This window comes from Solanum stenotomum, chromosome 9 (assembly GCF_019186545.1).
Source record: "Solanum stenotomum isolate F172 chromosome 9, ASM1918654v1, whole genome shotgun sequence".
Classification (NCBI taxonomy): Eukaryota; Viridiplantae; Streptophyta; class Magnoliopsida; order Solanales; family Solanaceae; genus Solanum; species Solanum stenotomum.
In genome coordinates this window covers 15,519,103-15,531,461 of record NC_064290.1, presented here as the reverse complement: position 1 = coordinate 15,531,461, position 12,359 = coordinate 15,519,103, and the positions used below count along the sequence as shown (strand labels likewise).

Genomic DNA, 12,359 nt, shown 5'->3' with positions numbered 1-12,359 from the left:
AGGCAGGTGTCTCGAGACCTCAACTTTGATACTCACGATATCCAAATCTAAGGATGATCTATTTCTTCTGGGCTGCCATGGATTCATCCTTGTTCTTTGTCCATCTTTTTGGAATCAGACATATCGTAGACTCAGTTTATTGTTTTATTTATTGGGGTTGCATCCCCTTATTCTAGATACTTTAGAGTTTTGGTACTATAACTTTCAGATTTTAGGAGGTTAACTTCCGCAAATATTTTGAATAATTGATTAAATTTATAGGAACTTGATTCTTTATTTGTTTTAACTGTTTCTTAGTATTTTATACAATGACTTTGTTTCATAAATTGGTTTGATGAATTTAATTTGGATTAGTAATTGATTTTCCTATGAACGATTTAATGTGAGTGTCACTCTCAATGGCTTGGATCGTGGCTTCACTCTTGTTCAAGCCTCTTAACATTTTAGTAACAAGCTTCATACAATAATAGGTATGAATGAATTTACCGTGTCACCGACTGATCTACTAACTAGGAAAATGGTAAAAAAATATCTCTCTTTTAGTCTATTAGCTAAATTTATTCCTATTTATACTATAGGTCGTTATCAAAATTAACAAAAAAAATTCTTCTTTTTAGCACTTTTTCACCATGACAAGGTGAAAGCCTACGTGGCTGACATTTGAATAAAATGAATGTCACATAACATTTCATTTTAATGCTATATATATATATTTTACTTTCCGACTTTAAAGGCTAATAGTAGAAAAGAGAAAAGAAAAGAAAAATTAAATTCGTAAAAGATTAAAAACTAAAAAGGAAAAAAATCTAGCGCTAAGATAACATGTCACGTGATATCTAGGGGTGTACAAAATCAAATCAAAAACTGAATCAAATCGTAAATCGAGTCAACCCGAAAAAAAAACCTGATTAATGGTTTGGTTTGACTTGGTTTGGTTTTGAAAAAAAAACCGGATTATATTTGGGTTGGTTTGGTTTTAACTTAAAAAAACCAACCCGAGACCAAACCAANACATAAATAGTTTGGTTTGATATCTATTTCACCTAAATATTAGGCTACATGGACTCTAACCTTATCATGATGAAAAAGTGTTAAATTTTTTTTTTTCTTTATGAACTTGGGAATAGCATGAGTATATTTACTAGCCCTTTAATATAATTAGAGAAAAACATAACCAATAAATGGTATTTTTGACCCTTTCCACTATTAACTAATATGTCATTAATCCGAAGTAATGGGAAAATTGACAAAGAAGTATTCATTTTGAAAAAAAGTCAATTATTTCAAAACAAATTTAACTAAAATTTACGGATTTGGCTCCCCTTATCTATCAAGATATATATCTTAATTATTTTTTAAAAATCAAAATTATATTATATTAACAAATATTATAATTATAGTTAAGTCGAACATTTTTTGATTAGGGCAAATTGTATAGCCACATGTCAGCAGATAATGCAAGTAGCATCAAAATGAACATAACACCAACTGTTTTCAAATTAAGGCTTCTTAAAGACACAAACATTTTTCCTTAGAATGCAATTCATCACCATTTACCTAACCCCTTCATCTCACTGATCCAGACTACTACACTTCACCTTCCAAATTCTTTAATTTTTTTCTTCTGATAATTCACTTCACATTATTGTTTTTGCTAGTTGTAGTACTATATTTTCATGCACACAATCACATTTCTCCTATCTTCACCTTGAAATTCGATTTTCTACATTATGGTTGAGACTCTAACGCCATCGTCTTCTTCATCCCGGTGGACTCAATTCCATCATCCACGTCCATGGATCACGTCACTATTCTCTAACCCCAAAACCCTTTTGACTGTTCTATGGATCGCCGTTATATTTTCTGTTCTATTGTGGCAAAAGGATGCTACTACCGGAATATTGTTTTTCCGGCGGGATTTCCCGGTGAGTCAGATGCCGAAGCTAAGGACGGTGGCGTTTAATTTGACGGAGTTTGGAGGGGTTGGTGACGGCGTTACATTGAATACGGCGGCGTTTGAGAGGGCAGTATTGGCTATTTCTAAGCTTGGTAAGAAAGGTGGTGGACAGCTTAATGTGCCACCTGGATATTGGTTAACGGCGCCGTTTAATCTTACCAGTCATATGACTCTCTTCCTTGCTGAGGGAGCTGTGATATTGGGTATTGATGTAAGTACTCTCTTCATCTGTCAATGTTTAAAAGTTGTGAATTTTGAATGCTGCACAGTAGAAATTAACTGCTAATTGCTTATAGTTTACTGTTTATGAACTTTTGCTGATTGTGGTAGACAAGCTTGCTACACATGATTTGGATGTTGAGAAATTGTGCAACTGTATATGCTATATATGGTGGATGTGTCATGTGTCTTATACTTGGTACATTCTACCCTCCCCAGACCCCACTTGTGGGATTTCACTGTGTGTGTATGTTGTTGTTGTTTTGTTGTGTCTCATACTTGGTTTTTCGAAAAGTGAGGATCAAACAGTTTGCTATCTTGAGTTGTAGATGGAGATCTCGGAGAAGCTATTTGTACTGGATCTATGCTAAGACTCTTTTTCTATTGACATCAACCAAACACTTGGAGAACTCTACTGTTGGTTAGATTACATTGCATTAGAACATCCATGATGCTTGATAGGAATTCTATGTGTATAATTGTGGTATGCTTTCCACCTTCATTGTTATGTACTTTCGTTGTTGGCATATGTTCCTATCACCTTAATATGTGTAGAACTATTTTGGTATATATTACCTCCAATACATCTTAACTCATCTGCCTTAATTCATCATGAATTTCTTTTTTCATAGTTGATGAGGTCATAACTTATGGCTTTTCCACTTGCCTTTGTTTATATTCTTCAACTTCTGATTCTACTCTGTTTTCCAATTCATTTAGGTTTAGCAACTATTATAATCATAAATCCATAGGTTTGTCTCTAGCTAGCAGAAGAACAAAGGAAGATAACACACTTGAGTTTAAAGGTAAAACTTTAGATTTCAGAAAATCTGAAGTTAAATGATCAAAGCCAAATGCAAATGGAATACAAAGTTGCAGACCCTGTTGTTTAGTGTAAAGATGTCCATAACTCCCTAATCCTTAGCAAACTTGTACTTCTAATATCTTTTTAAACTGAAAAATGATAAACTTGTACGTCTAATTTATTCGTAACTGATTAAGTACTTGAAGGAAGAAGGCAACAAGAGAAGTCTAATAATTGGTCCAACTTTATAGAAGAGTAGATCTCCTTAATCTCTTGAAAGTACTCTCTTTGTCCTATTATATCTCGTACTTGCACTTTTTGTCTACCAAAATAAGTCGTCTTTCCTTAAAAAGAATATTTTCTAATAGAAAAATCTTAATACATCCTATATGCTTCTCATAATGTTTAAGACCATTCCGCTTAATAATATCTTTATTATTATTTTCAACTTTTTTCATATTGGCGGTGCACGGCCAGCTGAGAGAACCTTGATTTTTCCACTGTATACCTGCATCCTCCCACCAATACATGTACCATGTAACTCTACCATTATGACTTAGGCAAATAGGAAGAAATCAACTAATTTATTTGCCTCAACAGTAATAATATCATTATTTTATACAACTTTGAATTTTCAAATTTCTAAGTTCATTTGGATGAGTCAAATTTAAATTCTGATTAGATGTTCTTTTATCTAACAAACTAACTTTTCAACTGATCCCTTTGTCCCATTTGTGAGACACCACTTGATTATATTGGAGTTTAAGATGATAATTTGGATTGTATACACGGATAGGAGTGGCAAAAAATAAACATAATTGTTTATAGTTAGTATACTAGGGAGAGATCTCAATATAAGTATAAAACTTAAATTTTCTATGTTAAATGGTCTTGAATTCTCGAGTCTTATGAAGGTTGAACAAAATTATTGAACACTCTTATGTTTCTATTCTTCAATAATATAAAAATGCTATGTATAACCCCCACATGTTCCCTGATCAATTACTTAACAACACATATTCCCAACTTCTCTTATGTTGCGAGTCAAATTAGGACTAATCTAATAGGAAGGATGCAGTATATTCCGAAACATATCATAATTGGACTAGAGCTCTGTAGCATGAAGAGGACAACAGGACTAATTGATAGGACAGATGGAATATAATCCCACTGGAGACTGTAGTTTGAAAACTTCTGAATCGTGCCTCATTTATGAATATTAACTGCTTTTACAACCACTTCTTGGGTCACATCCCAGCTGAACCTGCATTATCTGCATGGTGCATCAACATAGATCTTTGGGGTCTCTGCTTTGGCCTTTGGCTCAGTTCACCTGTTTTTAATAATCTCTAATTTTTCTGGTTGTTTCTCCTCATTCTTTTACTTCAATGCATAGGTGGTGCAGGGAGACTGATCTATCTCTGATTTATGATTCCATAGGTTCTCTGTTTCAGTGTTCACTTATAGTTCACCTCTTTTAATATTCTCTTTATGTACAGAATTTCTGGTTGTTTCTCCTCTTATAACTCACCTCTTTTAATATCCTCTTTATGTACAGAATTTCTGGTTGGTTCTCCTCTTATAACTCACCTCTTTTAATATTCTCTATATGTACTGAATTTCTGGTTGTTTCTCCTCTTTTTTTCTCTTCAATGCCTAGGTGGTGCAGGGAGTGTGGTCTGTCTCTGATTTATGATTCCATAGGTTCTTTGTATTGGCAGTCTTATAGTTCACCTCTTTTTATATACTCTGTATGGAGTGACTTGCTGGTTGTTTCTCCTCATTCTTTCTCTTCAATGTCTTCTATGTGTTACATGATTTTTGATCTTTCTTCGATTTAGATTCCTTATGATCTTGTTATCCATCTGAGCTTTTGACAACTCCTTGTGATTGTTATCCAAAAATAAGTGGATTAAGTGATCTAAGAACCGAGTTTGTTGCAACGTTTGCCTGCGCTGACTATGTATTTTGGCTCATGTGTGGTATAAGAGTTGAGACATGATCTGTTTCTTTGCTTAGTCCAAATTAAAAGGATTTGATGATGTCAAATTTCCAGTTGCTGCATGTGTATATTGCCTCTATCATTTCCTCCGCCCCCTCCAGTTTTTACTGCTTAAAGTTTTTAATTCCTGTTGGTAAGTGTGGTTACAGATGGGAGGGTTCTGTTGTAGGTTTACTTTTGAACTAACTGGAAATTGTAGCTGGTCACATATGATGCTTTTCATATTAATATGTCATCGAGGTAAGGCATGCATATAGCTGAGGGTATGGTTTCTCAAGTATGTGATCTTGGGCTTGACATTCTGTGTCAATGTTATAGGCAGACTGTATTTTTTCCTACTAAGATCATCATGTGTCTGTGAGTCAAGTTCCCCGATACCTTTAACATTTTTTTCTCTTTTTCTATTCTTGCTTCTTTTTTTAATTTCTTTTGGTGTTTTGGTCTTTGGGCTTATTGTGAGAATATACTTCATGTCTATTTTGATAGTTCTATTTTGTTTCCAAAATCAAAACAGAAAAATGTGTTTGGACATGAAAACAAAAACATTTGTGGAAGATGCCAAAACATTTTGTTATTAAAAACATTTGGGAGAATTGTCCAAGTCCATATAGAGACCAAATTCCCATCCCTTTTCCGATGTGAGAATTCTTAACAAGACACAAACAGGGCTTAGTCCTGCAAAAATATTCTGCCTCACTGACCTTCCTATAAGTTGGTCCATCTCTGACCTCGAGTACCATTATTACGTTGGACATCCTTAAATACATCTATTTAACGAGGGAAGGATGTAGCTATTTGCCTAGAGACTACTAAAAGTCATGTAGCTATTTGCCTTTTTGACACCAAGGTTTATCCTTTGGGTAAGACTTCCCTGCTTATGTCAAACTCAAGGTATATTAGTGATTGGCTTGGTGGCTATAGAGTATCACCTTAATCTGCTTAAGATATTTTATTTTGTATGTCAAACATATCAATCATTTGGCTCGCTTCTTCAGCCAATCTGGTTTTATAAAAACAATGGTAAATAGCAAGATCACAGATTGCCTTGGGAAAAGCTCTTCTCCTCTTCCACCTGTAGAATGGTTATATTCTAAAGCTCTTCCAAACTGTGATTTGCTTGAGGCCTTCTAGACCATTACCTACTTCTTGCAAAATAGTTTGAATTTTGAACTTCTATCATTCGAAGCTGTTTGGTCTTTTTGCTATTTTATTAAACCCCGATTGTCCCATTACTCAAGGTGAACTTCTATTGCATGATCTCCATTATGCCTCTGAGTAGTGAGATTTAACAAAAAGGTGGTTTATATTTGTCCAAATACATAGACAACCCCCTAACTTGTCACAAATTTTCATTTAGACATCTCAACATGGGTGTGACCTATTTGACACTTGACCAAGAATCAGCCAACAAAAGAAGTGTGTGTAAATCACACACTAGTGATTACACATCACTGCAATTCAAAAATAGCAACTCACACTGAAATTAAGAAAAATTAACACCATGAAAAGAAGTGCTTCTTCTTCCCTTTCCTCTACCTTCCCTCGCAGGAAGCTCAGACAGACTTTAATGCAGGGAGTTCTGTTCAGTGTGCCATAGAAATGGGTAGAAATCATCAACCAAAGGTGTCGCTAGATGGAGGTATCTGTTAAATCCTAACTCTTTTATCTGCCTTGGTCTACCCTCCTTTCGTAAACTTCGGAACTATAGAAGCTTTCATGGATCCTTAGGGAAAGGGATCCGAATGCGAGCAAATTTGAAGACTTCCATCGAAGGTACTTAGTCACATACAAAAAAGAAAGTAATACTGTAATAGGAATTTAGAAGAGTTTGATAATAATTCAGCAATGATGGTCATGATGCTCAAATCAGACTCATATCCTTCGGAGTGGTTTAACTCCATCAGTTAGTGAGAATAAAATCCGTGAGTTGAATTAGTTGAAGCACTATGTGTGTCATTAATCCGTAGGTATACTTATAGATGTATACTGCTACATAAGTTTATTTTTTGACAATTGATTGAAGTTATTAAATTAAAGCTAGTATAACTAAATTCTTTATAAACACTTAAAACTCTAGTAATAAGTTATCTCGTATAACAGCGAAGTGTTACCTTACATGTGTGTGTGTGACATAAACCCTAGATCAATCTAAATGCCATCAACCTATACTTATTGGCAATAGGCATAGTTAAAGCACTCTTGTTATGTTGACCACACCCACAACCAAATTGTGTTGGATCAACTTGGGTGCAGGCTGCAGCAAGGATATTGCAGGGTCTGAGCAACATAGAGGCCCAACTTCTTATTTTGTCCATGCCAGGATAACACACAGCCTTGGAAAGTATAATCCATGAAAAGTTTCTCGGAGTGCCTCTTAATATCCTTGCCAGTTCAACTTTTTTCCTCCATTACAAAAAGTAATACTTTGGCCTCCATGCTACCACCTTATATTAGGCATTTTTGCAGTTTGCAACTCTAATACTAATGACTGTGCAAAGTTAGAAAAAGGGATTCAAGTCCTAATGGAGGGACTGCAATTTTTGTCAATATAGTGGCATTCTCTATGGGAGTGGCCTCTATGGCGGACAAGATGAGGGAAGTGAGACTGAGATGGTTTGGGCATGTGCAGAGGAGGTGCATCGACACCCCAGTGAGGAGGTGCGAGAGACTGGTTGTAGGGGGTACGCTGTGGGGTAGGGGTAGGGGTAGGCCGAAAAAATATTGGGGAGCGGTGATTAGACAATACATGGCGCATCTTCATATGACCGAGTACATGTCTTTAGATGGGAAGGAGTGGAGGTTGCGTATTAGGGTAGAAGGGTAGTAGGGGTAGAGTGTTGTGTTGCGTTGCGAAGGTTTAGTGTCTGGTGTAGGATTAGTTGTGTCCTTGTAGTTCTTGCAATATGTTGTTTATTGTATTCCGATTATCACACTATTTTGCTTTTGTTATTGTTTCTCTCCTGTAGATTTTGTACTGTTTTCTTATTCACCGTTATGCTTTCTCCACTGTTTTTTTCTTCTTTTATTTGGGATTGATGCACTTCAGCCGAGGGTCTCCCATAACAACCTCTCTACCTCCATGAGGTAGTGTTATAGTTTGTGTACACTCTACCCTCCCCAGACCCCACTTTGGGGAACTTCACTAGGTTTGTTGTTGTTGTATGGTGGCATTCTCTGTTCTTTTACAATTAGAGACATTTATTCATTGAGAAAATTAGCTGATAACTTTTTCGTATTGGCCCATCATTTTGCATATTTCTCATTGCTGAAACTATATCTAATTTTGTTTTATTTCAAGTGGCTGAGCTTATGACATTTCTGTATTTCTCTTTGTATCTGTGATGCTCAACAGGATGAGAAGTACTGGCCTCTCATGCCTCCCTTGCCTTCATATGGATATGGGAGAGAACATATTGGACCACGCTATGGAAGTTTAATCCATGGCCAGAATCTCAGAGATGTTGTAATCACAGGTTAGCGACTTGTTTCTGAACGTTTATGACTGTCAAACTGACCCTGTAACTTCACCCAAAAAAGCAAGAATTTTGTAATGTGAAGTTCCCATAGTTTCCAAGTTTGTTGAAAATAGTGATGTATTTCTATATTAGTTATATTGTCATCATTATTATTGCTAGTGACTAAATCCACTGCGTAGTATTGGAATGAAGTGGGTCCAAATGGATCGAAACAGATATTGGGATTCACGCCAACCCGAACTAGCTTGGGATTGAGGAGTTGTTATGTTACTTTTGTTGTTTTACAATGATTGTGAATCATTGAGATCAATCATGTGGCAGGTCAATGTGCATTGTTATAATTTTTGTACCGGAAGTGTCCATGGCTGGTGTTCAAATTACAGATATTCCATCCACACTGCTGAAGAAAAACTCTTCTTTGCATTGACTGGTTATTGGTTTATTAATTAGGGGACACAGGGAGAAGCAGCTGATCCAAAAAATTTCGGGATCAAATGAAGTGACACTACTTCACTCCGAAATTTATTTGTCATATTTGACAAATAAAATTTATTCACTTTACGTATGGATAAGTATTGGATTATTTCTTCACAAACATATCAATATTTTATATCAGATCTATTGCTTGTTTCCGTAAAGGTTCAGCAGTGAACTAGGTGATGTGATGATACATGAACTTTTCCCGCATCATGCACAAAGTTATTGTTTACAGATTTTGAATAGTGAAGTGTTTTGAAATTTTCGCTGAAGTATGAAGCTAACCAACTCAATCTGATTATCTGTACATATTCCTGGTAACAGGGCATAATGGTACCATTAATGGGCAGGGTCAAGCATGGTGGAAGAAGTACAAGCAGAGGCTTCTTAACAATACCAGAGGGCCGCTTGTCCAGATAATGTGGTCTAGTGACATAGTGATCTCTAATATAACATTGCGTGATTCTCCGTTTTGGACACTCCATCCATATGACTGCAAAAATGTAACAATCAAGAATGTCACAATTCTGGCACCCATCTTCAACGCTCCGAATACTGATGGCATAGATCCAGGTGAATGTTCAATAAGTCATCATTGCAGACAATAGAAAACTTTGAGCTAGTAATCACTTTTTTTATCTGCAGATTAGGATCAGTCTGCATTATATATCGGTCAGCTGTGAACAATAACATTTCTAGACTAAATTTTATTGATTTCTCGTGAACTTTATTATTTAATGAAATCAATAATAAGTAAGCTAAAATATTCGAAGATAATTTGTTTAACCTGCTTATAGAGGCGATTTGTGCTCTTTTTTGGTTTATCATTTCATAGGGAATAAGAATTAAGCTCTGAGATTTTAATATGCAAAAATTCTTGCAAGCCTGCTGAACCAGAGTTCTTCCTAGGATGATATTATTCTCATAGACTTTGATACACTATACATACTTCTTTATTGTTTACTTATTCCCTCTTATTCGGTGCGAGTTCTTGATGTTTTTAGTATGGTCTGGACAGATTCATGTGAAGATATGTTGATCGAGAACTGTTACATCAGTGTTGGTGATGATGGCATTGCAATAAAGAGTGGTTGGGATCAGTATGGGATTTCTTATGGACGGCCTTCAACAAATATAGTCATCCGAAATCTTGTAGTTCGTTCAATGGTCAGGTGAGGTTTCCATGTGCACTTACATTTGTTTTTATGACCTGGATATTTCTGACAACAATTGCACCTATGGCATTTCAACACATTAGCTGTCTGAGGAAGGAAATCATTAGTTTTTCTTTTTTCGGTATATTTGGGAAAATGTTCATTGCTGTTGATATTGTTAATCTGCTGACAATTAGTAACTTTGGTTTGAAGAGATGCAACTTTTTGTTTTCATCTTGAGCCTTTGTTAAAAGAATCTGGCAACATAGCACGTTAGAATCATAAAGAATAACACCATTTACATTGCATGGCGCTCACATTGGTTGAACAATATGCAGTGCAGGCATATCGATAGGAAGTGAGATGTCTGGTGGAGTGTCAAATGTCACTGTGGAAAACGTACATGTCTGGAACTCAAGGCGTGCTGTTCGCATCAAAACAGCAGCTGGCAGAGGAGGATATGTACGACACATAGCATACAGGAACTTGACATTTGTAAACGTTAGGGTGGGGATCGTCATCAAGACAGATTACAATGAACATCCTGCTGGGGAGTTTAATCCCAAAGCTCTACCAGTACTAGAGGACATAAGCTACACGTCAATACACGGTGAAGGAGTTCGTGTACCCGTTCGTATCCATGGAAATTCTGAAATTCCAGTGAAAAATATAACTATCAGAGATATGTCAGTTGGGATAACATACAAGAAGAAACACATATTTCAGTGTTCTCACGTTCAAGGTCGTGTTATAGGTACTGTCTTCCCCGCTCCCTGTGAGAACCTTGACCTATATGACGAGCAAGGACATCTGGTACGACGTTCTGGCTCTCAGAATGCATCGGACATAGATTACGACTTTTGAAATGGTTTCAAATTTGCACATTTTTTAGGGCCAATTTTCCCAGTAGCCAGCCTCTGATTTATATGTCTATATCTTTTTATGTTGAGTCAACTACTTTTTGCCCAGTCAGTCATTTTCTAGTTTTTCTTTTTCTTTACTTGTAACATTCCTTTTCCACTGTACATAGAACAATGAAGTCCAGCTTTATGTATTCAAAATTTCCAACAGCTAATCTAGTTTGTATGAAATGTGAAAGCAGCATGAAGTTTCCACTCAACTGTTTCAATTTTTTGATGGGACAATGATTTGTGTCAGCAGAGAGCAACATGCTCCTATTAACGCGTTTTCTTATAGCTATGCATTTTATACAATAATGACCTCTCGACGCAACGTTAGATATTTTCTAATCGGAGATTTTTAAAAACTCAATTGGTTGATTACTGAATTTCACTTCTTTGGTGAAAAATTTAGGGACCTAAGTAGTTGCTAAAAGCAGGTACAAGTGGGAGTCTGCTACAAGTCAAGTTGAAACACAAGGAAATGGAGCCCTCTTATAGAAATAGGGATGCAACTTCAGTGGCGGAGCCAGAAATTTCATCAAGGGTGTTCAAGACTTTTTTTTAAAAAATAAGTGAGTTGAATGTTATTTATTTAACCTAGGGATTCTACCATGAACGATCTCAATATTTGTCAATATCAAATATAAACAATCGAGTTTTTTTTTCTTTTTGATGCATTGATTTTATATGATAAAAATATATGATTATTGTTTTTAAAGTGAAATATTGATAGAACAAATGCGTCTAGCTTTACGAAACATAAATCACACTAGTAGAATTTTTATTCTTTTTAAAAAGAAGAAGATAAAACGCATGTATTGATTTTAGCTTTGAGTTTAAAGTTGTTAACATCTATAAACACAAATTTTTAAAGTAAAATGTTGGCTTTTCTTGTTTTCACTATTCGAAGGTGCATTATATCCTAGATAAAAATTAGAAATACATGATATCTAAATATTCAAAATTAAAATAATGTATTCATATATGTTACTCTAATTATTAAAATTGTAACATTAATAATTAAGAAACTCGATGAACATAATAATGGTGTGTGAGGTTGTATTCTGCTCTCAAAAGAAAACTAAAAACCTTGTGCGCTCTGTGGAATTCGAACCCACGCATCTGGGATAGAAATGAACATGCTTAACCACTACACCACGGAAGAGTTTATGTCAAGGTTGTTCAACATTAATTATTTATCCCTTAAATCCAAAATTTGACCACTCTATATGATATAATTTTCCAGCGAAGGGTGTTCAGCTAACCATCCTTGGATGGCTGTAGCTCCGTCCCTGTGCAACTTGCAAGTTTTTATTACAAAATAGGAAAAGAGCCTAATATATTCCTTAATTTTGTTATTTTGAGCT

General features: G+C 35.5%; 1 protein-coding gene across 1 annotated transcript; it reads left to right on the top strand.

The window, feature by feature from the left end:
* The first annotated feature begins 1,522 nt into the window (after positions 1 to 1,522).
* LOC125876793 (probable polygalacturonase) lies at positions 1,523 to 11,206 on the top strand. The gene is made up of 5 exons (XM_049558049.1): positions 1,523 to 2,168; positions 8,336 to 8,456; positions 9,261 to 9,509; positions 9,955 to 10,108; positions 10,429 to 11,206. The coding sequence occupies exons 1-5, from the start codon at positions 1,731 to 1,733 to the stop codon at positions 10,952 to 10,954; spliced, it is 1,488 nt and encodes a 495-aa protein (XP_049414006.1). The 5' UTR covers positions 1,523 to 1,730; the 3' UTR covers positions 10,955 to 11,206.
* Positions 11,207 to 12,359: the final 1,153 nt, after the last annotated feature.